We start from the raw sequence: 27233 nt of genomic DNA on the forward strand, positions 1-27233 counted from the left end.
TCTTGCAGCCCTCTCAGTTTACTACAGACATTTATCAACAAACTACATATAACAATATACAAATAATGTGCCAGTGCCTTGAAATAAATGCATAATATAATAATATGCTTAAGACTGCAGACATAAGCTGTCGTATTTCGTATGTTGATAACAAAAAAAAAACTATACAATATACTGAAGACCATGGACTGGTTACCTAAAGTTAATAAATGCTGTTAAGACCATTCTCCCAAATGCTCAAAAAAAAAGTTAAAAAAAATGGTATATTGTCACTTAGTTGTTGGGAAGGTGATGACAGTGTTGAAGACTGTTACTGGCAGCAATAGAGGTGTGAGCAGACAAATCTTACCTTGCTGTGAGCACACATTCCAACCAAGAAGACTGAACTTAGGTTCTCATTTGGAAGAGATCATGAAACTGCCGTCTGTTCTCTCACTTTCATGCACACTGTACATTCACTGTATGACGTGTGTTTATGACACTAATCTGTTGAACCATTACAACACGTCTGTATTAACAATGTCCAAATAACGCTTGGGATATGTGATGAAGATTGAAGACAAGAAAAGCAGCTGATACTTTAAACCTCAGAGATATATTAATAAATCTCGACAGTTTTTTTTTTTTTTCGGAAAGATATTTAGACAGCGTTCATTAAGAGATTTTATGCAGATAGAGGGCATAATCGCCTGTCTGAAATCAACATCGAAGTTTTAGCTTTGACGTGTATGTTACCAGGGTATGTGTGCTCTCCCTTTTCCGTTTCTTTCCTTGGGATGATGACTTTTTTGAATTTCCCGTCAGGCACTTGTGTTGGAAGAAAATCTGTGGCGATTCAATTTTTTAAAATATTGCAGTCATTTGCTTGCTCTTATATATATTAGCACCACGAACTTGTATTACTTGACTGCTGGCAGACGATTTTTCCAGGTAACTACTAAAACGAGGCAGTTGTGTACAAACCTTCCGGTTTATGCACATTTTTTTTTTTTTTTGTTTGTTTGTTTTGTTTGGGCTCGCCGAGACTAACAGTGGAGAACTTCGCAAGAGGCTAAGCGTTGATCTTGGCAGACCGACAGCAATCCACCCATACACGTCCATGATAGCACTGTGCTTATGTAACTCTCCTCTGCACACGGCACTTGAATGGCGGAGGTAGAAGCACAGCACCCTGTACCCATGGAACGTCATCAAGAGGGATAACCCTTCCGTCACTGGGTGGAAGGAAGTCGAATCTTTGCAACAACGTTGTGACGAAGAGGAAGAGGCGGCTACGTGCAAATGTCTCGCCAGGGCAAGTGCGCTTTCCAACACCGAATGGCAAAAGACTGCAATCAAACAAATATGCTTTACTTTGATCACACAACCTTCTGTAAACCTTGTTGAGCTGTTTTATCAATATAATCCAAATGCAACGTGCTAATAAGCTTTTTTATTTTTTAAGGCAGTGAGTGGTTAAAGATGAATTGGGAGTGATAGTGGGAAATGCACTCAAGCAGACTTTAAATGTATTGTCTTAAACCTGTCACTGTGTTTACAAACCCTGACATTCATTCACAAACAATAGTTAATGTGTTCAGACTGTGATTCATGCCGTTTGTAACATTTTTTTTTCTAGACTAAGTGTGCTACGGGAAAGTGCTGAACATGGAGCACTTTTTGTTTTTCTGAGAAACATGAAATCTGCTTGATACTCCTCATAATTTATACTTCGAGAAATCATGTAAAACTACTAATCCACTGAGCTGCACTCACTTCCTGCGAGTAGGATGGTCGGCAGAGAGCAGTCTCCCCTTCTCGTCCAGAAAGCGTTCTGGTAGAAACGAGTCCGCCTTCTCCCAGACGTCCGAGCGACTGCACTGCCACTGGTTGGCAAACAGCTACATCACCGGACACATCAGGAGACAGCCATTAATCGCTATTTCTCTTATTGTTCATAAGTAAGCGGTTCTTACAAGGAGCTAAGTAGGGTAACTCGCTTATCTGAAGTTCTCTAGTAAAGGCGTGGAACGTCAAGCTCTACTACAACCGACTGGCCACCTTACCAGCGTTCCTTTGGGAATATGGTAACCGCCGATTTCCGTGGCCTTCTGGCACTCGTGCGGGAGTCCCAGGGGGAAAAACCGCATGAACCTCAGAACCTCCAGTAGAGTGGCTTCCTGCACACAGTGTGACGTGACGAGCAGGTGTTGTTTACATTGAACAGTGACAAACACTTGAGGCAAACTTTGACGTGACCTGGTGATGTTTACAAGTGACAGTGACAAACACGCTTACCTTTGACAGCAGAAAATTCATGTTTTACGACACTTCCGGGTGGCGTAAAGGGATTCAAAGGCTTGTCATTAGCAGCATGTTCAGTATTTAATGTCTTATCATCATATTCTACGTACAAAGCTATATCTCCGATCTCAAATTATACAAAGTCTCATTTGTAAAAAACAAAAATGATTGTATTACTATTTCTGAAGCACTTGATGATGAGACACACGTAAAAGCTCGCTCAAACTATAGATAAGTTCTGGAAGAAAGCTATTCCCGTTCACCCCCCCCCCCCAAAAAAAAAAAAACACCTTCACATCCCCTCTACCGCCCAAAAAACCCTAAGGAATGTTGAAACGAAACACTAAACCCCGGCAACATAATAAAATATCGCCATGGCGACAGACGATCCAAAATAATAAAACATTAGATAGAAAAATCCCACTAAAGGCTTCAATGTTGTATTATTTTGTTACTGTTGTAACGTGCCACTTACTGTGTAATGGAGGTCTTTGCGGTACTCCAGGGTTGGAGTCTTGTGACCTATGACATCGTCGATTTCAGCCTGAATGGACCGGACCACGTGCGGGCAGTTGAGAAACACAATGAGCGTGCTCAGGAATGACGTCAGAGAGGTGACGTAACCTGCAGATAGCGTCATAAGTGCAGTGAATGGCTGATGATGATGATGTCGATTTGTAATGCGCAGGTATCCATTCAGAAGAATGCTCATTGCGCACAAAAAAAACAAAAGATGGCTGCAGGCCATCAACCGTAAGGGGAGGCTACATAGAAGTGACCGCTACTCACCGCCCACAACGATGTCCAGCATGAGGCCCTTGACATGGTCATCTGTCACGCGCACCCCTCCCACGCGCTGAGCCAGCAGCAGGGCGTCCACGATGCCGCGTGGGTGGTCCGCCGATACAGTTGCCTGGCAACGTATACTAGTAATCTCACACTGGTAATCTCATCAAAGTCACACGCACACACGTCCATACAGACATGCAAGCATTCATTCACCCAGACATTTATTTACTTTCAATCACATACACACATTCACTGTCACTCTTATAAACTCGTGCAAGCACACACACCGTTCACGCCTTTATGATGTTACCTGCGCACGGCTAACGATGGTATCGATGAGGCAGTCGCGGCTCTCGCGGGTCACGTGACACTGTCTTCGGAACCAGCCTGGCACGAGGCGCAGCCAGGGTAGAAAGCGTAGCAGTGTATCCACAGAAGGTGTGCCCATAGTGCTGATGGCACGGTCCAGTTGTCGCATGGCGGTGGGCACGGGGGAGTCCTTGGTCGGCCGCTCGCCTGTCAGCTGTTACGGGAAAACTCAACTGGTTGTCAGGAAGAAAATATCCTGGGTTTGGTTACCAAAAAAAAAAAAAAGATAAAGAATTTATATGTAGCTATTTTTTAGATAATGAAAATGAAATTATTATGCAGCCCTTAGTAAATATATTTTGAGAAATCAGCAAATCGTCTTCTTACAATGAGGAGTAAGGATTCATACTCAGGTGTGTTGACGCGTTCATTCATTCACTACTTGTATTCCGGAATGAATAAAAAGGGGGAAATTTTTACTAAAGCCTCAATGTTACCAAGATGGAGAGGATACACAACAGCGAGAAGGAGAGGTGTTCTTCTATGTAAACATCCTCCCCTAGGCACTGCTCCAGCTCTTCCATCAACCGCCGCACTTCTTCCTGTACTGTGGACTCGAACCTCTGCACGCCGTCACCGTACAGCCTCAATGCCGAGTGGAACATTTTTCGCTGCACAAACCACTCGGGTGTGATGGAGGCCATGGCGATGTCCTGGTACACAAGACGTACACAATTTTGTTTGAAATCTACTAAAAAGAGTAAAAACTGTTTTCGTTACGTCTAGGGATTTTATTCCATATACAAAACTTAAAATATAAAAGTGTGAATGTAATGAAAAAAATTTACCTTTTTTGGTACATTTAAAATTATGTTTAACAAACATTTGTGTTAAGTTAGGTTTTGCACATCCAGGTATGTCAAATTACGTTTAACAGATGCAGTGCTAGTGCTAAAGAGATTGGCGTGAAACATTCCACCTACTATCCCCACAACCCCGCTATCCCCTGTGTGGTAGGAGGGGGAATCAACTGCTCGTGCACGGACTGGCGCTCATGCGTGACGCACTTGCAGCAGTTAGGACAGTTAGTCGACAAGGCGTCTCACTCGAACAGTCTCGCTAACAAGATTTTACACTGAGGACATACCGTGTAGCAGCTGCCTCTGGAAGTTAATAATAAGTAATGATAAATAATCTGTCAGTGGTTCTCAAAGTGTGGTCCGCGGGCATGAGTCAGGCGGTCCGCGGCTGACAGTCGTCATATGTCAGCAAAGTGATGTTTAAAGTGATGCATTCCTCGCAGTAACATTTTAATTACAAAGAACGAGGTAGTTTTATGTCAACTTATTACTACACTACTGTCACAGAAGGACATTTAGTTTTGAATTGTAATGAAATAAATGAGGGGCAATTTAAATTTGAAATTCATAGTACAGACTGAGTTTTAGGACTCGGTGGTCCGCCATAATTTTTACTTAAGTAAAGTGGTCCGCGGTCCGAAATACTTTGAGAACCACTGATCTATGTCGTACAGAGATAAATTTACGGCGGCCTTCGCGTAATGGCAACACGTGTTGGCAGATTTGACACATTTTCGCATATACATACACATTAGTACACTTTTTTGCTGCTGTGTTGTAAGATAATTCAAATTGCAAGGCAATAAATTTCTGTCATTTAAACAGTGTAAGTTTGGAGGAGGAGGGTGTTCACGAAACTCCTCCTGTTCTCGCTGAGCAGTTAGGACCCTAGCACCGGCAGTGGTGGTAATTGCGGCAGAGGAATAGCAGAAATGTTTAAACTTCCTTTGCACAAAACGATTTCAAAGTAAGAGAAATGCAGAATATGTCCTTTCCGCTTAATTCGAAGTGACGGAGTAGAAATCGTGTAATGTTGCTGCTTCTGTCGACAGTCCAATTACCTCGGGCGTGGACTGGTGATAGTTATCTCGATAATGTTCTTTCGGTCGTTAGAAATATATTTGTAGTATTGTGTGTACATGTTATGGTTGCCTTCAATGCCTTGGATAGGTAGAAATATGTTGTAGTTTTATGTAAATACTACAGCTAACGTAGCTCCGTAGGAGTATTGTCAATCTGCTTGTGCAACTTACTGTTAGTTTTCGTTCATGAAAATATGTTGCAGACTACTGCATGCAACTACTGCACTTACCGTGTTACAGTGAAAGTGTGTTGTATGAATATACTGCAATAATTTAGAGTCAGTAAAAATGGGATGTAGAAGAATGCATATGTGCAGTGTCATTACCTTGGGTCCGTAGAAGAGAAACTTTCCAATGAACGTTTCGGGACGATCATTAGTGATCGACTCAGTGTGGCGTCCAGCGAAGGCCTCTCTGACCAGATCCGGGTGGTTGATGGACACAAAGCTACCCAGGTGACTGGTGCACATCGAGATCGGGGTGCAAGGCGGTGCCCACGTCTGCGCTTCCAGGTGAAAGTTACCCAAGGTAATGCCCCTCAGTAAAGAAAGCACAGCCTTTGCACCCCGAGGCCCGGGTGGCAGAGGCAGTGCAGCTGTCTGACCGGACGACTGTCCATCCTGCTGCCGTGAGGTCAGTCGTCGTCGCTGCAGCACGACGATGAGCACGACGACACACGAAGCTGCACACACAACACCCGCTGGCACGGCAGCCACAATGCCTATCGACTGTATCATACTGCTGTATCTTCCCACCCGGGTACACGCTCTCTGCTCCTGCACTCAACGTGCGCGGCAGACACCCAGCATGGAAAAAGCGCAAAGCGATCGAGTGGCGTGCTGTTGCGGGCCAAACGTTCCTTTCGACACAGAAAAAAAAAATGTCTAAATAAATAACCGGATTTCTCTCTCTCTCGTCATGGCCTCACAAAGACCAGCTGTCGCTAGCGGAGGAGAGAATATAATTATAACTCTTGCCTTGGATCGACTTGGACGGTTAAATTAACAACAGGTGCGTAAGTCAGTATGATTATGTAAATGTTAAACACGCACCTCCCCTCGCACCGCATTCTGCTGTGTCGACATCACTGGAGCCGTGGGAGCTGATGCAAGCCGTCGTCACCCAACTCTTGCCAGCATGGCGCGGTGCGAAAGTTCTCTGAGCCCACAGGGTATAAATGTAGGGCAGGTGCACTTAGGGGGCAAGGGGAGGCCGGGTACTGAGGGTACTGGAGCGTGCAGGCGGAACGGTCCTCTTGTGTAATTGTGTTCAAACCACGGTGTGCAGTAGATCTGTCACTCAGCAGGAGCTTACACTACTGTCCTTGCACACCAGTCCGTGCTGGCGTTCTGTGTAGATGACATGTCGACCTCCCACAAGCAGTTAAATATTACCCAAACAGAAATGCGTTTAGGTGTAGTAAAGTAATATGGGGAATATCATAAAGTTATATTTAGAAATGATCACATTACCAAAGGAAAAAGTGGCATAAATGTCTTGAAGTACTGCAATCAGTCTGTTTTATATTTTTGTTTACCATGTTATACTTAGTGTCAAAGTGTGATTGTGAACTGCCTCGCAAAGTCAACAGAAGCTATCGTCGTTGACAATAAAGAAGTGGAGAAAGTTCATGAATTTATGTATACAGGAAAGGTAGTAAAAACAGATGGAATGTGAAGAACAGACTCATCAAAGCCTTTGCCATGCCTAAAGAAGTTTAGAAGTACAAAGTTCTAAGTAGGAATACAAACTTAAAAATCTACAGAACCTTTCGGTGTTACTCTTTGAGACTGAATACTGGAAGATATCGACAAACATCGGGAAAAAAACTAACCCTATTCCAAAACAAATGTTTGAGGACAATTCGAGGAGATATTCTGACCAAGTATAATCACAGCAAAAGAACTCCTCAAGTCAGCGACACAAATGTAGCAGCCTGTTAATGACTAGGGAATGTCTGCAGAATGCGGTCACTTGCACCAGACAAAATAATCCTTCATGGGAAAGCTGACGGTAAGAGGAAACGTAGTCGTTCAAAATGAATATGAAGATCGGTAGACAAAGACCAGAAACTACATGTTGCTGACAGCAAAATAAGTCTCTAGTCAAGTCTAGTGGATGCCTTATGTACCACCAGTGAGGACTATGTAAGTATTGTCTTTGAACTGCTGGCGAGATCTTACTGACCTACAACCCTGGCTGTGTATGTGTAATATATATATACCCTAGACACGCTTAGGAGTGCACTGGAGGCAAAGTGTGGGCGTGAGGAGAGAAGAGGAGAAATGTGTATGGTAAACTTTTACACCTAAATGTTTTCTGACACATTTCTCTCTTTACATTTCACTCGCACATGGGAAATAACAGAATCCTGTACACTAGGTGGGTGAGCAAGAAACTCTGAACACTAAAGAATTGAAAACAGTACTGGTGTACCTATGACAATAGCAATCGTACATGAGTACCTATATAAGAGTCGGTAGAGGTGAACTCCTCCATCTCTCTCTCTCGCGGTGCACGTAGTACTGACAGCTCACTTTTTCCCAGTTGATAGACCAGTTGACGAGCACAGAAATAAGAAAACACGACAGATAAGAGCCAAGAGGGTGCAGCTTAACATTTTTCTCTTTCCTTTTGGCATCACATTATTGTGCCCTGTATTTCATGCCCTGTTCACCTGATTTACCTGTCTATGTCTAACCACAGAACTAACACTGGCTTGATTTACGAAATGAAATGCTGCGCGCGCGAGAGAGAGAAGGAACTTTATGGATGAGCCCATCGGCCCATTTCAAGGAGTAATTGGTTTTACTGGTGCACAAAGAGTTAAACTCTTAAGTGATGAATTGCCTAAAATCACCAGTAAATAAATAATCTGACAACAATTATATTGACACCAGTAGACAATATTTTCATTCAAAAAACATCCATACGAATATTAAATGCCTTAAAAAGCAATAGCAGTAGGTTGGACAGGATTTTGTCGTTTGCAGTGCTAAATAACAAAGCTAACTTGATGACCATCTACTGAAACGGGTAAGAATTTTTCGCGAATACTAGCGTCAACCGGGCAAATAAAAATGAAATGCAGTTCTTGACAGAATGGGCGGTTAAAATCTATAGCATCGAGGTTAATAACTTGTCTTAGGGTGTGTGGTTAGGGTTAGACGGGTGAAGCGACTAATCTAAAGTTAGTCAGGGTGCTTCAAACAAAACTCTATAAATGTACACTGAAAAGAAAGATTTAAAAGAGCGATAGAATCCATAGTGATCTTCAGACATCATTTCTGATCGCCATTTTTGGTGATACTGTAACAATCTTAAAGCCAGGGCTTCTGATTACGCCAAAAATTGCGTACAGTACGCATTAAAAGTTCGGAGGACCCCTTCAATTTTCATCAATGGGGTCCCAGGAAACCCCTTCAAATTTGGGCGAAGAACAGATACAAAATCGGGTAGGTGTAGTGTCTGACGTCGTAGACCAACCTATTGTTGTCGTCTGCTACAGGTGAGAGTAACTTCCCTTGCACTGGGTTTTTTTTTTCCCTTACCAAGAAGAGTTCTATTAAAGGGGATTAATTCGGGACAGGCAAGATGTTACGGCATTCTCGTCCACTGAAATATCACATGGGGACAGGAAAGAACAGATCAGTTCATGTTCTCGAGAAAAGTTGTGTACATCAAACCTGGCATAAAACTTGTTTAAGTCATTAGCCAGGTCCGCAGCAGCACATCCTACATCCTGTTTTTTTGTTGTTGTGCGACCCATCATTTTGTTGAGTCCCAACCATGCCTCGCGTGCGTTCCCGTCCCTTAGTTTTGTTTCCACCTTATTCTTATATTCAGTCTTTGCCAGTCTTGCCTTCTGCCGAAATTCTTTGTTCCGATCTCTTACTTGTCCCATATCACCCTGGAGAAATTCATGCTTCTTGGCAACAAGGCAAGATTTCAGGTCTTTGGTAATCCATGGCTTATTGTTAGCAAATAGTTTGATTCTTTTCAAGTTTACAACACAGTCTTCACAGAACTGGATGTAGGCAGTGACAGTTTCTGTGAGTTCGTCGTAATCAGAGCAGCTGTCAAAGAACAACTGCCAGTCTGTTGCCTCATAACAGCCCCGCAGTGCCTCGATCTTGTCGTGTGACCACTGCTTAATCTCTATGACTTTTGGTTGAGCAGTTTTCACTTTTTGTCGGTATCTTGGGATGAGATGAATCACATTGTGGTCGGATCTCCCCATTGGGGGCCTGCATCTGCTTGCATAAGCATTCGAGATAGAGCTGTAACATTTGTCTAACACGCGATTCTGCCGAGTGGGACAGCTAACATGTTGGTATAGGGAGGGCAATTCAGCACTAATATCACAATTGTTAAAGTCGCCTAGGATAAATACAGCCTGGTCAGTGGATCTATGTAAGGCCTTGTTGTAGCTGGCTGCTATCTGAGCGGCGGCGTCCTTGTTGTCAGGTCCGGGAACGTACACTAAAATGATTGTTACTTGTCCAAATTCACGTGGCAAGTAAAACGGCCGAAACGACACAGTCAGGAGTTCATAGGACACAGTACTAGTTGTTTCACGTATCGTGAACTCCGAGGCCCAGTTGTTGTTTACAAATATACACAGCCCTCCTCCTTTATTTTTTTTCCACTATTCCTGTCATGCCTAATCGTAGTGAAACCGTCGAGGTGGACTTCCGTTTTGTTGCTACTAAGCCACGTCTCTGTAACACAAATTATACACAATAATATACCTACCAACTAGAATTATATGTGCGAACTGTGCATGATAGTATGAACTAAATTAAACACGCGGACTGTGGATGACAAGTGCCAACTGTGGAATACTGACTGTCCAGTTCCTGCGTCGTCAAGAGTAGATGACTGCCGCCAAAGAGATAAGTATCCGAGTATAAATAGCAAGCCACGGTGTAGAAATAATTGCTGCTTGTGTTTTGATGATTTGTGTCTTTTTTTGCCTGATTATATCTTCTTTTACATACATACACTGATGCAACAACATCACATGTCATAGCAAACAGTACTGAGCAGAGCAGAGCGCGCGATTGTTTATTAGAATTAATTGAAAGCTGTGTGTAGTGTGCGAACTTAACGCTAGTCGTAGGTATTGGTGCGCCATCTGTCGGGGAACAAAGGCAGATGAGCAGAGCTAAGCACGTGTTGTGACTTTTCTAAAGACTTTTACTTACTGTTAATTTACTTAATAAAGATCGAGAACATTACAATGTGTAGTGAAGGGATTTTTGTAATTTCGATACCAATCAAATTTTAAATTACAGCTAGCCGTTAAAATGGCCAAGAGAAAACTTGATTTTGAAAACAGAGTCTTTCAAAGCCAATGGGAGGCTGACTACATGTTTACTAATATCAGCGGTAAACCAGTGTGTCTACTTTGTGGAGATACAATAGCTGTGACCACAGAATATAATATAATCATATCACTGCATAATACACCAAGAATCGTTGTGTGCTAAAGACCTCAACATGGAGCTTATTTGTGTGAGCAACTTTTCTCTGTGATGAAGATCAACAAAACATCACACAGGAGTCGTCTTACTGATAAACACTTGCAGTCCATCCTGAGAATCTCCACAACACAGAAACTTACTCCAAACATAAACGAACTTGTTGCCAAGAAAAAATGTCAAAACGTCCACTTCTGACAAAGTAAATTAAGAAGAAAAACTGCTAAGCCTTGGTTTGTTATTACTTTAATTTTGTTTTAAAGTATGATTTTGTTTACACAAAATCAATAACAAAACGTTTAGTTTTCTACTGCTCAACAAAAAGTTATCGGACTTAAATAATAACCTTCGGCCCGCCACCTTGTGTACGATGTGAGATTTGGCCCCCTGTGTAATTGAGTTTGACACCGCTGTAGGCAGACCGACAGCAATCCATCCATACACGTCCATGATACCCACTGTGCTTATGTAACTCTCCTCTGCACACGGCACTTGAATGGCGGAGGTAGAAGCACAGCACCCTGTACCCATGGAACGTCATCAAGAGGGATAACCCTTCCGTCACTGGGTGGAAGGAAGTCGAATCTTTGCAACAGCGTTGTGACGAGAAGGAAGAGGCGGCTACGTGCAAATTTCTCGCCAGGGCAAGCGCGTTTTCCAACACCGAATGGCAAAAGACTGCAATCAAACAAATATGTTTTACTTTGATCACACAACCTTCTGTAAACCTTGTTGAGCTGTTTTATCAATATAATCCAAATGCAAAGTGCTAATAAGCTTTTTTTAAGGCAGTGAGTGGTTTTCAAAGTGGGCCGCACGAATAAGTCAGGTGGGCCGCGGCTGACAGTCACCATATGTCAGCGAAGTGATGTTTAAATCGCCAGATACGCTAATTAGTCCAGTGTTGATTTCACACGAGTTTTAATTGTATCGATGCCCAACTGCTCGTTGGCTGGCCAACTATGTTTTTACGTCACAGCGCGAATATTGCGTCATCCGTCACCCTTAGTAACGCAGTTCACGGCCTTATTTTTAATTGTATGTGTACTTTGCGAAGTAATTGTACATAAACTTATGACTATGCTACTGTCACAAAGTACATTTAGTTTTGAACTGTAAATGGGCAATTTAAATGTGAAATCCGCGGTACAGAGTGATTTTAGGCCTTAGTGGTCCGCCGTATATTTTACTTTAGTAAAGTGGTCCGCGGTAAGAAATTAAATGCTTAAAACGAGATATGACCCAGAGACATCTAGATGCACTCTGGTAGGAATATGTACCACATACATATATTCAATATACTAAAGAGAATACTGTGTGCTAATAAGCTTAAAGATTCGTAAATTGGGAGTGATGGTTGGAAATGCACTCAAGCAGACTTTAAATGTTTTGTCTCAAACCTGTCACTGTGTTTACAAATCCTGACATTCATTCACAAACAATAGTTAATGTGTTCAGACTGTGATTCATGCCGTTTGTAACATTTTATTTCTAGACTAAGTGTGCTACGGGAAAGTGCTGGACATGGAGCACTTTTCGTTGTTTGTTTTTCTGAGAAACATGAAATCTGCTTGATACTCCTCATAATTTATCCTTCGCGAAATCATGTAAAACTTCTAAGCCACTGAGCTGTACTCACTTCCTGCGAGTAGGATGGTCGGCAGAGAGCAGTCTCCCCTTCTCGTCCAGAAAGCGTTCTGGCAGAAACGAGTCCGCCTTCTCCCACACGTCCGAGCGACTGCTATGCCACTGGTTGGCAAACAGCTACATCACCGGACACATCAGGAGACAGCCATTAGTCACTATTTCTCAGCCAAATCGTAAAAATTTGTAGAAATTAAAACGGGCACAGTTTTATATTTCTTTTCTTACATTATTTGCTTGTTAGATGAAATAGCACTCACACACGACTGCAGTGCTTGATGACAGCTTACGATGGCGGGAGATGAGGAGAGCAAATGTTGACCATGAAAGAGGAAAAATGAGAGAAAAAAGCTTATGATGATAGAAGGTATGGAAGTAAAATAATGATAATTGGGATATATGTGGTGGTTGAGACTAGGAGACAGATGTAAGCAAGTAGTTTAGTCTAACGAGGTACAATAATAAATATTAGTAGTTTAGTTGATAGGTAGGGAAAATGTACGCATGGCCCCTGGACAGGCCTGACGAGAGGGGGGGGGGGACAGGGGGGTCTGGTGTACCCGGGCCCGCGGCTGTCAAGGGGGCCCGGCCTTGGTCAGTGGATTTTTTTTTCTTCTTCTTCTCCTTTTCTTTTTCTTTTAAAGAAAGGTCTAAGGACAGAACACCCAAGCATTACACATGCAGAAGTTGAGTTTGAGTGTAGATATTGAGATTCGAATTGTAAACATACATTATATACTGGGAAAATAATTTACGATTACAAGTACAAGGGGCCCGGAGAGGTCTGTCCCGGGGCCCGGGTGGCTCTCGGCGGCCCTGCTTACAGTCTAAAATAACAGGCTGACAGTTGGCTCTCCATGGAATACTGTACTTCTTGGAAGTAAAATCTAGTGTAACATCGTCTTCAGTGTCATTTACATGAGCAGTCTCTTTTCTTCCATGCAGCTACTGTAGAATAGTGCACAAAGCAATACAAGTGTAGAAAAAAAATTTGAAACAAAAGTAACATATTTTATCCTCTCTCTAATTTCTCATGGTCATGCAAGTCTTGTTTTGACCAAAAAATCAATAGAAATAAAATGGATAATAATTTCCCCAGGGAATTCAAATGAAATCGTTGTTAACGAGCATCGCCTGCTGTAGGCCTAGTGTCTTTTCTCAAACGATGGGCAAAAATCGGAAAAAGACTCACAACGGTCTCTCGGCAGCGCTGTACACCGGCAACGAGCTTCTCGCCGGCTGAAGGGATTCGGGAGGGTCTGGTGCCTAGGGAGGGCCTGAACGGCTCGCGCCCGGTTAGAAATTTGGAGGGGGGCGTGGCACAAGGCAGGGATGGTTAGGGTTGGCGCTATATACATGGGGAGCAGGTGTCCCGAAAGGTTTATGTGCTTGGCTGATAAGTCAATGGTGCGAGGCTACCATCTGAGGGATTATGACTGAACGCCTCTAAGTCAGAATCCCGCCCGAATATGTAACGATACTTTCAGTGCCGCTGCGATACACGCCGCCTTGTCACAGCCGCGGCGGTGGTGAAGCCACAGGAAGGGGTCATCAGCCGCTCGCGCCGAGCAGTGCGCGGCGGGGACCAGGACGATTTTCACCCCATGCGACGTGGAGATGCCAAATCATTCGTAGACGACCTAGTTCTCGGTCGGGGTGTCGTACTTAGTAGAGCAGCCACCTCACTGCGATCTATTGAGACTCAGCCTTGGACCAGGAGATTTGTCCGCATTCGCAGACGGACGCATCTCCGACGATGGGCTCGAGTCCCCCTCCTCAGTACAAAGGGGGAAAGGTGGTGATGCAGCTACCGGGTGCACCGGTAAAGCAGCACACCACTTTTCTCTCTTTTACTACTTCGCTTTTTTCTTTTTTTTCTTAAAAAAAAAAACCAGGGGAGGGCCTGGTGCAAAACTTTGAAAATATTCCAGTTCGATGGGAGGGTCTGGTGCAGATAGGAGGGTCTGGTCCAAGACTTTGAAAAAACTTTACTCGTCATTAACTTCGCTTTGGTATTAGAAATTTAGGGGTACCTCGATTCCTTCAAGTATACTAAAATGGAGGGTCTGGTGCATACAGGAGGGTCTGGTGCAGAGGAGGGTCTGGTGCGAAGAGGAGGGTCTGGTGCGTAAGGCCTGGTTTAAAAAAAAAAGGAAAGTAATAGGGGAAAAATTGAACAAATGTTGTCCATAGCAGCAACGCTTTCTCCTTTCGCCGGTTGATCGCATTCCGAACAACGTTGTGTCTGTACACCGACAAAAACCAATCACAACAATACCCAACCCGATAACCATACCAAATGAGAATTCACCCATCATCTTGGAAGTTTCAGTTCAATAGGAGGGTCTGGTGCCGGTAGAGTTAGGGTCAGGTGCCCGGAGGGCCTGGTGCCTAGGGAGGGTCAGGTGCCCGGAGGGTCTGGTTCCTAGCGAGGGTCAGGTGCCTGGAGGGTCTGGTGCCTAGGGAGGGTCAGGTGCCCGGAGGGTCTGGTGCCTAGGGAGGGTCAGGTGCCTGGAGGGCCTGGTGCCTAAGGAGGGTCAGGTACCCGGAGGGCCTGGTGCCTAGGGAGGGTCAGGTGCCCGGAGGGCCTGGTGCAATGGGAGGCGTGGCACAAGGCAGGTATGGTTAAGGTCGGCGCTATATACATGGGGAGCAGGCGTCCCGAAAGGTGCGCGAAAGGGACCGTGGCTATAAAGGTTTCTATATATGAAATGCTCACCCAGTTTTGTATTTTTCATCTGCAAATGAGCGCTCGCTCGGCGTGCGACGCCCTCGGTCGAAAGCGATCGTTGTCTGCGTCCCGTCATCTGGCGAGCCGGTTTCGAAGCGGACCGAAGAAGGTCTGGTACGGGTTGGCTTGGTGGCGATTCGCGGCTTTCGCTGCAGCGTTTCTCACGGCTCAGGCGCGCGCGTCGTAGCTCCTTTCGGCCAGCCGCGTCGGCGCATCGAATAACTTGTAAAATGTTCGTTCGAGGGGAGGGTCTGGTGAGGAGGGTCTGGTGCAAAACTTGTAAAATGTTCGTTCGAACGGATGGTCTGGTGCAACACATTGAAAACACACTTCTAGTCATTAGTAACTTCATTTTGCTACTGGAAGCTTAGGGGAACCTCGTTGCCTTCAAGTTAACCGAACAGGAGGGTCTGGTGCGGAGGGTCTGGTGCGGAGGGCCTGGTGCCAAACTTGTAAAAAGGTTCGTTCGAGCGGAGGGTCTGGTGAGGAGGGTCTGGTGCAAAACTTGGAAAATGTACGTTCGAGAGGAGGGTCTGGTGGGGAGGGCCTGGTGCGGAGGGTCTGGTGCAAGGGGAGGCGTGGCACAAGGCAGGGAAGGGCAAAATCGGCGCTATATATATGGGGAGCAGGTGTGCCGAAAGGCGCGAGAAAGTGAACATGGCAATAGAGAAAGGTTACTATTAGCCATGTAGTGCTCACCCAGTTTTGGATTTTGCGTCGGCAAATGAGCGCTCGCTCGGCGTGCGACGCCCTCGGTCGAAAGTGATCGTTGTCTGCGTCCCGTCCTGCTGCGAGCCGGTTTCGAAGCGGACCGAAGAAGGTCTGGTACGGGTTGGCTTGGTGGCGATTCGCGCGGCTTTTGCTGTCGCGTTTCCCACGGCTCAGGCGTGGGCTGGTTGAGCAGAGAGAGGGGTTCGTCGTGCTCCTTTCGGCCAGCCGCGTCGGCGTATCGAATAACGCTTGACTGTGTCTCGAGTGAAAGAGCGCGCCCGTGTCGATCGGGTGAACGCTCCGCACGTTGAAAATTTGAACCGATGATTCGGTTGCAAGAGCGAAAAGCACCCACGAACGCAGGACCCGCGCCCCAGCGGCGACTGCTTCGTGGGAGTCGGTTACGTGTACACCCAACAGCATTCTGGTTGATCCTACCAGTAGTCATATGCTTGTTCTCAAAGATTAAGCCATGCCTCGTACGGTGAAACCGCGAATGGCTCATGAAATCAGTCGAGGTTCCTTAGATGATCCATTTCTACTTGGATAACTGTGGCAATTCTAGAGCTAATACATGCAAACCAACTCCGACCCGTCAAAGCCGGGAAAGAGCGCTTTTATTAGTTCAAAATCAGTCGGGATCTCGGCCCCGTTCCTTTTAATGACTCTGGATAACTTTGTGCCGATCGCATGGCCTCGAGCCGGCGAGGCATCTTTCAAATGTCTGCCTTATCAACTGTCGATGGTACGTGATAGACCTACCATGTTGACAACGGGTAACGGGGAATCAGGGTGTGATTCCGGAGAGGGAGCATGAGAAACGGATACCACATCCAAGGAAGGCACCAGGCGCGCAACTTACCCACTCCCAGCTCGGGGAGGTAGTGACGAAAAATAACAATACGGAACTCTTTTGAGGCTCCGCAATTGGAATGAGTACACTTTAAACCCTTTAACGAGGATCCCTCCGCAAGTCTGGTGCCAGCAGCCGTGGTAATTCCAGCTCCAATAGCGTATATTAAAGTCGTTGCGCTTAAAAAACTCGTAGTTGCATCTGAGGCATGGTCGTGCGGTCCTTCTCGCGACGGTCACTGCGCGAAGCCTGAGCGTGCGCGGCTCTTCGCAGGGTCGTCTTCGCAAGACGAACAACTGCGAAAGCATTTGCCAAGCATATTTTCATTAGTCAAGAACTAGTCAGAGGTTCGAAGACGATTAAATACTGTCATTGTTCTGACCATAAACGATGCCAACTAGCTTTGTGCAAGTGTCGCTTCATCGACTCTGAAATCAAACTTTTCGGGTTCCAGGGGAAGTATGGTTGCAAAGCTGAAACTTAAAGGAATTGACGGAAGGTCACCACCAGGAGTGGAGCCTGCGGCTTAATTTGATTCAACACGGTAAAACACACCCACTCCGCACACTGTAAGCATTGACAGATTGATATCTTTTTCTTGATTCGGTGGGTGGTGGCGCATGGCCGTTCTTAGGTGGTGGAGCGATTTGTCTGATTAATTCCGATAACGGGCGAATCTCTAGCCTGTTAAAGAGTTCACCGATTCTTCACGCATCGGTGCTAACTTCTTAGAGGGAGAAGTGGCGTTTAGCCACAAGAGATTGAGCAATAACAGGTCTGGCTGCCTTTAGAAGGAATCAAGGTGGATGTGACCATGCTTTGAAAACAGTGCGAACCCATTGAACGTCCTTCGTGATAGGGATTGGGGGCTTGAAATTCTTCTTATCAACGAGGAATTCCCAGTAATTACGTCGATGCCCTTTCTACACACACCTGTCACTACTACCGAGTGAACGGTTTAGTGAGAGGTAGCTGGCCTCCGCGTCGAGAGTCTGAAAAAGTCTATCAAACCGGAGGGAAAGCTTTTGCCGAGTCAGGCTCTCAGTAACGCCCCGGACTCTCGCCTCGGGGGTGGCATCGGCGAAAGTGTAAAGAGAGGCACATTCTCGCGTGGCTGTTCCCTAGCTTTACAATTTTTTTCATTCATTTCGCATTTTGTTGAAACCTTTCAAATATCGTTGCAAAGCAGATGAAAAGAAATGACAGAACTTTAGGCGGTGGGATCACTCGACTCGCACGTCGATGAAGAACGCAGCCAGTTGCGTGAATTAATGTGAATTGCAGAACACTCTAACCCTTACCATTTTCAAAAAAAAACAACCCCAAAAAACAAAACACAAAACAAAACAAAAGCAAACAAACCCGGGGGAGGGCCTAGTGCAAAACTTTTTTTTAACAAAAGTTCCAGGTCGATGGGAGGGTCTGGTGCAGAGAGGAGGGTCTGGTGCAAAGCGGATGGTCTGGTGCAACACATTGAAAACACACTTCTAGTCATTAGTAACTTCATTTTGGTACTGGAAGCTTAGGGGAACCTAGTTTCCTTCAAGTAAACCGAACAGGAGGGTCTGGTGCGGAGGGTCTGGTGCGGAGGGTCTGGTGCGGAGGGTCTGGTGCAAAACTTGGAAAATGTTCGTTCGAGAGGAGGGTCTGGTGCGGAGGGTCTGGTGCGGAGGGTCTGGTGCCAAACTTGTAAAATGTTCGTTCGAGAGGAGGGTCTGGTGCGGAGGGCCTGGTGCCAAACTTGTAAAATGTTCGTTCGAGCGGAGGGTCTGGTGAGGAGGGTCTGGTGCAAGGGGAGGCGTGGCACAAGGCAGGGAAGGGCAAAATCGGCGCTATATATATGGGGAGCAGGTGTGCCGAAAGGCGCGAGAAAGTGAACATGGCAATAGAGAAAGGTTACTATTAGCCATGTAGTGCTCACCCAGTTTTGGATTTTGCGTCGGCAAATGAGCGCTCGCTCGGCGTGCGACGCCCTCGGTCGAAAGTGATCGTTGTCTGCGTCCCGTCCTGCTGCGAGCCGGTTTTCGAAGCGGACCGAAGAAGGTCTGGTACGGGTTGGCTTGGTGGCGATTCGCGCGGCTTTCGCTGTCGCGTTTCCCACGGCTCAGGCGTGGGCTGGTTGAGCAGAGAGAGGGGTTCGTCGTGCTCCTTTCCTTTCGGCCAGCCGCGTCGGCGTATCGAATAACGCTTGACTGTGTCTCGAGTGGAAGAGCGCGCCCGTGTCGATCGGGTGAACGCTCCGCACGTTGAAAATTTGAACCGATGATTCGGTTGCAAGAGCGAAAAGCACCCACGAACGCAGGACCCGCGCCCCAGCGGCGACTGCTTCGTGGGAGTCGGTTACGTGTACACCCAACAGCATTCTGGTTGATCCTACCAGTAGTCATATGCTTGTTCTCAAAGATTAAGCCATGCCTCGTACGGTGAAACCGCGAATGGCTCATGAAATCAGTCGAGGTTCCTTAGATGATCCATTTCTACTTGGATAACTGTGGCAATTCTAGAGCTAATACATGCAAACCAACTCCGACCCGTCAAAGAGGGGAAAGAACGCTTTTATTAGTTCAAAATCAGTCGGGGTCTCGGCCCCGTTCCTTTTAATGACTCTGGATAACTTTGTGCCGATCGCATGGCCTCGAGCCGGCGAGGCATCTTTCAAATGTCTGCCTTATCAACTGTCGATGGTACGTGATAGACCTACCATGTTGACAACGGGTAACGGGGAATCAGGGTGTGATTCCGGAGAGGGAGCATGAGAAACGGATACCACATCCAAGGAAGGCACCAGGCGCGCAACTTACCCACTCCCGGCTAGGGGAGGTAGTGACGAAAAATAACAATACGGAACTCTTTTGAGGCTCCGCAATTGGAATGAGTACACTTTAAACCCTTTAACGAGGATCTATTGGAGGGCAAGTCTGGTGCCAGCAGCCGTGGTAATTCCAGCTCCAATAGCGTATATTAAAGTCGTTGCGCTTAAAAACTCGTAGTTGCATCTGAGGCATGGCCGTGCGGTCCGTCTCGCGACGGTCACTGCGCGAAGCCTGAGCGTGCGCGGCTCTTCGCAGGGTCGTCTTCGCAAGACGAACAACTGCGAAAGCATTTGCCAAGCATATTTTCATTAGTCAAGAACTAGTCAGAGGTTCGAAGACGATTAAATACTGTCATTGTTCTGACCATAAACGATGCCAACTAGCTTTGTGCAAGTGTCGCTTCATCGACTCTGAAACCAAACTTTTCGGGTTCCAGGGGAAGTACGGTTGCAAAGCTGAAACTTAAAGGAATTGACGGAAGGTCACCACCAGGAGTGGAGCCTGCGGCTTAATTTGATTCAACACGGTAAAACACACCCACTCCGCACACTGTAAGGATTGACAGATTGATATCTTTTTCTTGATTCGGTGGGTGGTGGCGCATGGCCGTTCTTAGGTGGTGGAGCGATTTGTCTGATTAATTCCGATAACTGTCTCTAGCCTGTTAAAGAGTTCACCGATTCTTCACGCATCGGTGCTAACTTCTTAGAGGGAGAAGTGGCGTTTAGCCACAAGAGATTGAGCAATAACAGGTCTGGCTGCCTTTAGAAGGAATCAAGGTGGATGTGACCATGCTTTGAAAACAGTGCGCACCCCTTGAACGTCCTTCGTGATAGGGATTGGGGGCTTGAAATTCTTCTTATCAACGAGGAATTCCCAGTAATTACGTCGATGCCCTTTCTACACACCGCCTGTCACTACTACCGAGTGAACGGTTTAGTGAGGGGTAGCTGGCCTCCGCGTCGAGAGTCTGAAAAAGTCTATCAAACCGGAGGGAAAGCTTGTGCCGAGTCAGGCTCTCAGTAACGCCCCGGACTCTCGCCTCGGGGGTGGCATCGGCGAAAGTGTAAAGAGAGGCACATTCTCGCGTGGCTGTTCCCTAGCTTTACATTTTTTTTCATTCATTTCGCATTTTGTTGAAACCTTTCAAATATCGTTGCAAAGCAGATGAAAAGAAATGACAGAACTTTAGGCGGTGGGATCACTCGACTCGCACGTCGATGAAGAACGCAGCCAGTTGCGTGAATTAATGTGAATTGCAGAACACTCTAACCCTTACCATTTTCAAAAAAAAACAACCCCAAAAAACAAAAGACAAAACAAAACAAAAGCAAACAAACCCGGGGGAGGGCCTAGTGCAAAACTTTTTTTTAACAAAAGTTCCAGGTCGATGGGAGGGTCTGGTGCAACACATTGAAAACACACTTCTAGTCATTAGTAACTTCATTTTGGAACTGGAAGCTTAGGGGAACCTCGTTTCCTTCAAGTTAACCCAACAGGAGGGTCTGGTGCGGAGGGTCTGGTGCGAAGAGCCTGGTGCCAAACTTGTAAAATGTTCGTTCGAGGGGAGGGTCTGGTGAGGAGGGTCTGGTGCCAAACTTGGAAAATGTTCGTTCGAGAGGAGGGTCTGGTGAGGAGGGTCTGGTGCGGAGGGCCTGGTGCCAAACTTGTAAAATGTTCGTTCGAGCGGAGGTTCTGGTGAGGCGGGTCTGGTGCGGAGGGCCTGGTGCCAAACTTGTAAAATGTTCGTTCGAGCGGAGGGTCTGGTGAGGAGTGTCTGGTGCGGAGGGTCTGGTGCCAAACTTGTAAAATGTTCGTTCGAGCAGATGGTCTGGTGCAAAGCGGATGGTCTGGTGCAACACATTGAAAACACACTTCTAGTCATTAGTAACTTCATTTTGGAACTGGAAGCTTAGGGGAACCTCGTTTCCTTCAAGTTAACCGAACAGGAGGGTCTGGTGCGGAGGGTCTGGTGCGGAGGGCCTGGTGCCAAACTTGTAAAATGTTCGTTCGAGAGGAGGGTCTGGTGCGGAGGGCCTGGTGCCAAACTTGTAAAATGTTCGTTCGAGCGGAGGGTCTGGTGAGGAGGGTCTGGTGCAAGGGGAGGCGTGGCACAAGGCAGGGAAGGGCAAAATCGGCGCTATATATATGGGGAGCAGGTGTGCCGAAAGGCGCGAGAAAGTGAACATGGCAATAGAGAAAGGTTACTATTAGCCATGTAGTGCTCACCCAGTTTTGGATTTTGCGTCGGCAAATGAGCGCTCGCTCGGCGTGCGACGCCCTCGGTCGAAAGTGATCGTTGTCTGCGTCCCGTCCTGCTGCGAGCCGGTTTTCGAAGCGGACCGAAGAAGGTCTGGTACGGGTTGGCTTGGTGGCGATTCGCGCGGCTTTCGCTGTCGCGTTTCCCACGGCTCAGGCGTGGGCTGGTTGAGCAGAGAGAGGGGTTCGTCGTGCTCCTTTCCTTTCGGCCAGCCGCGTCGGCGTATCGAATAACGCTTGACTGTGTCTCGAGTGGAAGAGCGCGCCCGTGTCGATCGGGTGAACGCTCCGCACGTTGAAAAATTTGAACCGATGATTCGGTTGCAAGAGCGAAAAGCACCCACGAACGCAGGACCCGCGCCCAGCGGCGACTGCTTCGTGGGAGTCGGTTACGTGTACACCCAACAGCATTCTGGTTGATCCTACCAGTAGTCATATGCTTGTTCTCAAAGATTAAGCCATGCCTCGTACGGTGAAACCGCGAATGGCTCATGAAATCAGTCGAGGTTCCTTAGATGATCCATTTCTACTTGGATAACTGTGGCAATTCTAGAGCTAATACATGCAAACCAACTCCGACCCGTCAAAGAGGGGAAAGAACGCTTTTATTAGTTCAAAATCAGTCGGGGTCTCGGCCCCGTTCCTTTTAATGACTCTGGATAACTTTGTGCCGATCGCATGGCCTCGAGCCGGCGAGGCATCTTTCAAATGTCTGCCTTATCAACTGTCGATGGTACGTGATAGACCTACCATGTTGACAACGGGTAACGGGGAATCAGGGTGTGATTCCGGAGAGGGAGCATGAGAAACGGATACCACATCCAAGGAAGGCACCAGGCGCGCAACTTACCCACTCCCGGCTAGGGGAGGTAGTGACGAAAAATAACAATACGGAACTCTTTTGAGGCTCCGCAATTGGAATGAGTACACTTTAAACCCTTTAACGAGGATCTATTGGAGGGCAAGTCTGGTGCCAGCAGCCGTGGTAATTCCAGCTCCAATAGCGTATATTAAAGTCGTTGCGCTTAAAAACTCGTAGTTGCATCTGAGGCATGGCCGTGCGGTCCGTCTCGCGACGGTCACTGCGCGAAGCCTGAGCGTGCGCGGCTCTTCGCAGGGTCGTCTTCGCAAGACGAACAACTGCGAAAGCATTTGCCAAGCATATTTTCATTAGTCAAGAACTAGTCAGAGGTTCGAAGACGATTAAATACTGTCATTGTTCTGACCATAAACGATGCCAACTAGCTTTGTGCAAGTGTCGCTTCATCGACTCTGAAATCAAACTTTTCGGGTTCCAGGGGAAGTATGGTTGCAAAGCTGAAACTTAAAGGAATTGACGGAAGGTCACCACCAGGAGTGGAGCCTGCGGCTTAATTTGATTCAACACGGTAAAACACACCCACTCCGCACACTGTAAGGATTGACAGATTGATATCTTTTTCTTGATTCGGTGGGTGGTGGCGCATGGCCGTTCTTAGGTGGTGGAGCGATTTGTCTGATTAATTCCGATAACGGGCGAATCTCTAGCCTGTTAAAGAGTTCACCGATTCTTCACGCATCGGTGCTAACTTCTTAGAGGGAGAAGTGGCGTTTAGCCACAAGAGATTGAGCAATAACAGGTCTGGCTGCCTTTAGAAGGAATCAAGGTGGATGTGACCATGCTTTGAAAACAGTGCGAACCCATTGAACGTCCTTCGTGATAGGGATTGGGGGCTTGAAATTCTTCTTATCAACGAGGAATTCCCAGTAATTACGTCGATGCCCTTTCTACACACACCTGTCACTACTACCGAGTGAACGGTTTAGTGAGAGGTAGCTGGCCTCCGCGTCGAGAGTCTGAAAAAGTCTATCAAACCGGAGGGAAAGCTTTTGCCGAGTCAGGCTCTCAGTAACGCCCCGGACTCTCGCCTCGGGGGTGGCATCGGCGAAAGTGTAAAGAGAGGCACATTCTCGCGTGGCTGTTCCCTAGCTTTACAATTTTTTTCATTCATTTCGCATTTTGTTGAAACCTTTCAAATATCGTTGCAAAGCAGATGAAAAGAAATGACAGAACTTTAGGCGGTGGGATCACTCGACTCGCACGTCGATGAAGAACGCAGCCAGTTGCGTGAATTAATGTGAATTGCAGAACACTCTAACCCTTACCATTTTCAAAAAAAAACAACCCCCAAAAACAAAAGACAAAACAAAACAAAAGCAAACAAACCCGGGGGAGGGCCTAGTGCAAAACTTTTTTTTAACAAAAGTTCCAGGTCGATGGGAGGGTCTGGTGCAGAGAGGAGGGTCTGGTGCAAAGCGGATGGTCTGGTGCAACACATTGAAAACACACTTCTAGTCATTAGTAACTTCATTTTGGAACTGGAAGCTTAGGGGAACCTCGTTTCCTTCAAGTTAACCGAACAGGAGGGTCTGGTGCGGAGGGTCTGGTGCGGAGGGCCTGGTGCCAAACTTGTAAAATGTTCGTTCGAGGGGAGGGTCTGGTGAGGAGGGTCTGGTGCGGAGGGTCTGGTGCCAAACTTGTAAAATGTTCGTTCGAGCGGATGGTCTGGTGCAAAGCGGATGGTCTGGTGCAACACATTGAAAACACACTTCTAGTCATTAGTAACTTCATTTTGGAACTGGAAGCTTAGGGGAACCTCGTTTCCTTCAAGTTAACCGAACAGGAGGGTCTGGTGCGGAGGGTCTGGTGCGGAGGCCTGGTGCCAAACTTGTAAAATGTTCGTTCGAGAGGAGGGTCTGGTGCGGAGGGCCTGGTGCCAAACTTGTAAAATGTTCGTTCGAGCGGAGGGTCTGGTGAGGAGGGTCTGGTGCAAGGGGAGGCGTGGCACAAGGCAGGGAAGGGCAAAATCGGCGCTATATATATGGGGAGCAGGTGTGCCGAAAGGCGCGAGAAAGTGAACATGGCAATAGAGAAAGGTTACTATTAGCCATGTAGTGCTCACCCAGTTTTGGATTTTGCGTCGGCAAATGAGCGCTCGCTCGGCGTGCGACGCCCTCGGTCGAAAGTGATCGTTGTCTGCGTCCCGTCCTGCTGCGAGCCGGTTTTCGAAGCGGACCGAAGAAGGTCTGGTACGGGTTGGCTTGGTGGCGATTCGCGCGGCTTTCGCTGTCGCGTTTCCCACGGCTCAGGCGTGGGCTGGTTGAGCAGAGAGAGGGGTTCGTCGTGCTCCTTTCCTTTCGGCCAGCCGCGTCGGCGTATCGAATAACGCTTGACTGTGTCTCGAGTGGAAGAGCGCGCCCGTGTCGATCGGGTGAACGCTCCGCACGTTGAAAATTTGAACCGATGATTCGGTTGCAAGAGCGAAAAGCACCCACGAACGCAGGACCCGCGCCCCAGCGGCGACTGCTTCGTGGGAGTCGGTTACGTGTACACCAACAGCATTCTGGTTGATCCTACCAGTAGTCATATGCTTGTTCTCAAAGATTAAGCCATGCCTCGTACGGTGAAACCGCGAATGGCTCATGAAATCAGTCGAGGTTCCTTAGATGATCCATTTCTACTTGGATAACTGTGGCAATTCTAGAGCTAATACATGCAAACCAACTCCGACCCGTCAAAGAGGGGAAAGAACGCTTTTATTAGTTCAAAATCAGTCGGGGTCTCGGCCCCGTTCCTTTTAATGACTCTGGATAACTTTGTGCCGATCGCATGGCCTCGAGCCGGCGAGGCATCTTTCAAATGTCTGCCTTATCAACTGTCGATGGTACGTGATAGACCTACCATGTTGACAACGGGTAACGGGGAATCAGGGTGTGATTCCGGAGAGGGAGCATGAGAAACGGATACCACATCCAAGGAAGGCACCAGGCGCGCAACTTACCCACTCCCGGCTAGGGAGGTAGTGACGAAAAATAACAATACGGAACTCTTTTGAGGCTCCGCAATTGGAATGAGTACACTTTAAACCCTTTAACGAGGATCTATTGGAGGGCAAGTCTGGTGCCAGCAGCCGTGGTAATTCCAGCTCCAATAGCGTATATTAAAGTCGTTGCGCTTAAAAACTCGTAGTTGCATCTGAGGCATGGCCGTGCGGTCCGTCTCGCGACGGTCACTGCGCGAAGCCTGAGCGTGCGCGGCTCTTCGCAGGGTCGTCTTCGCAAGACGAACAACTGCGAAAGCATTTGCCAAGCATATTTTCATTAGTCAAGAACTAGTCAGAGGTTCGAAGACGATTAAATACTGTCATTGTTCTGACCATAAACGATGCCAACTAGCTTTGTGCAAGTGTCGCTTCATCGACTCTGAAACCAAACTTTTCGGGTTCCAGGGGAAGTACGGTTGCAAAGCTGAAACTTAAAGGAATTGACGGAAGGTCACCACCAGGAGTGGAGCCTGCGGCTTAATTTGATTCAACACGGTAAAACACACCCACTCCGCACACTGTAAGGATTGACAGATTGATATCTTTTTCTTGATTCGGTGGGTGGTGGCGCATGGCCGTTCTTAGGTGGTGGAGCGATTTGTCTGATTAATTCCGATAACTGTCTCTAGCCTGTTAAAGAGTTCACCGATTCTTCACGCATCGGTGCTAACTTCTTAGAGGGAGAAGTGGCGTTTAGCCACAAGAGATTGAGCAATAACAGGTCTGGCTGCCTTTAGAAGGAATCAAGGTGGATGTGACCATGCTTTGAAAACAGTGCGCACCCCTTGAACGTCCTTCGTGATAGGGATTGGGGGCTTGAAATTCTTCTTATCAACGAGGAATTCCCAGTAATTACGTCGATGCCCTTTCTACACACACACCGCCTGTCACTACTACCGAGTGAACGGTTTAGTGAGGGTAGCTGGCCTCCGCGTCGAGAGTCTGAAAAAGTCTATCAAACCGGAGGGAAAGCTTGTGCCGAGTCAGGCTCTCAGTAACGCCCCGGACTCTCGCCTCGGGGGTGGCATCGGCGAAAGTGTAAAGAGAGGCACATTCTCGCGTGGCTGTTCCCTAGCTTTACATTTTTTTTCATTCATTTCGCATTTTGTTGAAACCTTTCAAATATCGTTGCAAAGCAGATGAAAAGAAATGACAGAACTTTAGGCGGTGGGATCACTCGACTCGCACGTCGATGAAGAACGCAGCCAGTTGCGTGAATTAATGTGAATTGCAGAACACTCTAACCCTTACCATTTTCAAAAAAAAACAACCCCAAAAAACAAAAGACAAAACAAAACAAAAGCAAACAAACCCGGGGGAGGGCCTAGTGCAAAACTTTTTTTTAACAAAAGTTCCAGGTCGATGGGAGGGTCTGGTGCAGAGAGGATGGTCTGGTGCAACACATTGAAAACACACTTCTAGTCATTAGTAACTTCATTTTGGAACTGGAAGCTTAGGGGAACCTCGTTTCCTTCAAGTTAACCCAACAGGAGGGTCTGGTGCGGAGGGTCTGGTGCGAAGAGCCTGGTGCCAAACTTGTAAAATGTTCGTTC

The 27233-nt window shown here is 46.9% G+C and overlaps 2 protein-coding genes across 3 annotated transcripts in view; both read right to left on the minus strand.

The window, feature by feature from the left end:
- Positions 1–492: 492 nt before the first annotated feature.
- LOC112573898 (steroid 17-alpha-hydroxylase/17,20 lyase-like) lies at positions 493–6679 on the minus strand. 2 transcript variants are annotated; one of them, XM_025254589.1, is made up of 9 exons: positions 6376–6679; positions 5650–6182; positions 3879–4094; positions 3383–3595; positions 3073–3196; positions 2759–2907; positions 2046–2159; positions 1756–1880; positions 493–1328 (listed from the first exon to the last, which is right to left on the minus strand). In XM_025254589.1, exons 2-9 carry the CDS (start codon positions 6058–6060, stop codon positions 1115–1117), a joined length of 1566 nt encoding a protein of 521 aa, XP_025110374.1. In that variant the 5' UTR covers positions 6061–6182; positions 6376–6679; the 3' UTR covers positions 493–1114. The 2 variants fall into 2 exon arrangements, with proteins under 2 accessions (XP_025110374.1, XP_025110373.1); XM_025254588.1 differs by having other exon boundaries at positions 5650–6679.
- LOC112573896 (steroid 17-alpha-hydroxylase/17,20 lyase-like) overlaps positions 493–27233 on the minus strand; it is a 36569-nt gene continuing 9828 nt past the window's right edge. The window contains exons 7-9 of the mRNA XM_025254585.1: positions 12446–12570; positions 11275–11484; positions 493–1118 (exon numbers count right to left, since the gene is read on the minus strand). Coding sequence (XP_025110370.1) covers positions 1115–1118; positions 11275–11484; positions 12446–12570 — 339 coding nt within the window. The 3' untranslated portion in view covers positions 493–1114. The remainder of the gene's footprint in view (positions 1119–11274; positions 11485–12445; positions 12571–27233) is intronic.

The sequence above is a fragment of the Pomacea canaliculata genome, linkage group LG10, assembly GCF_003073045.1.
Source record: "Pomacea canaliculata isolate SZHN2017 linkage group LG10, ASM307304v1, whole genome shotgun sequence".
Classification (NCBI taxonomy): domain Eukaryota; kingdom Metazoa; phylum Mollusca; class Gastropoda; order Architaenioglossa; family Ampullariidae; genus Pomacea; species Pomacea canaliculata.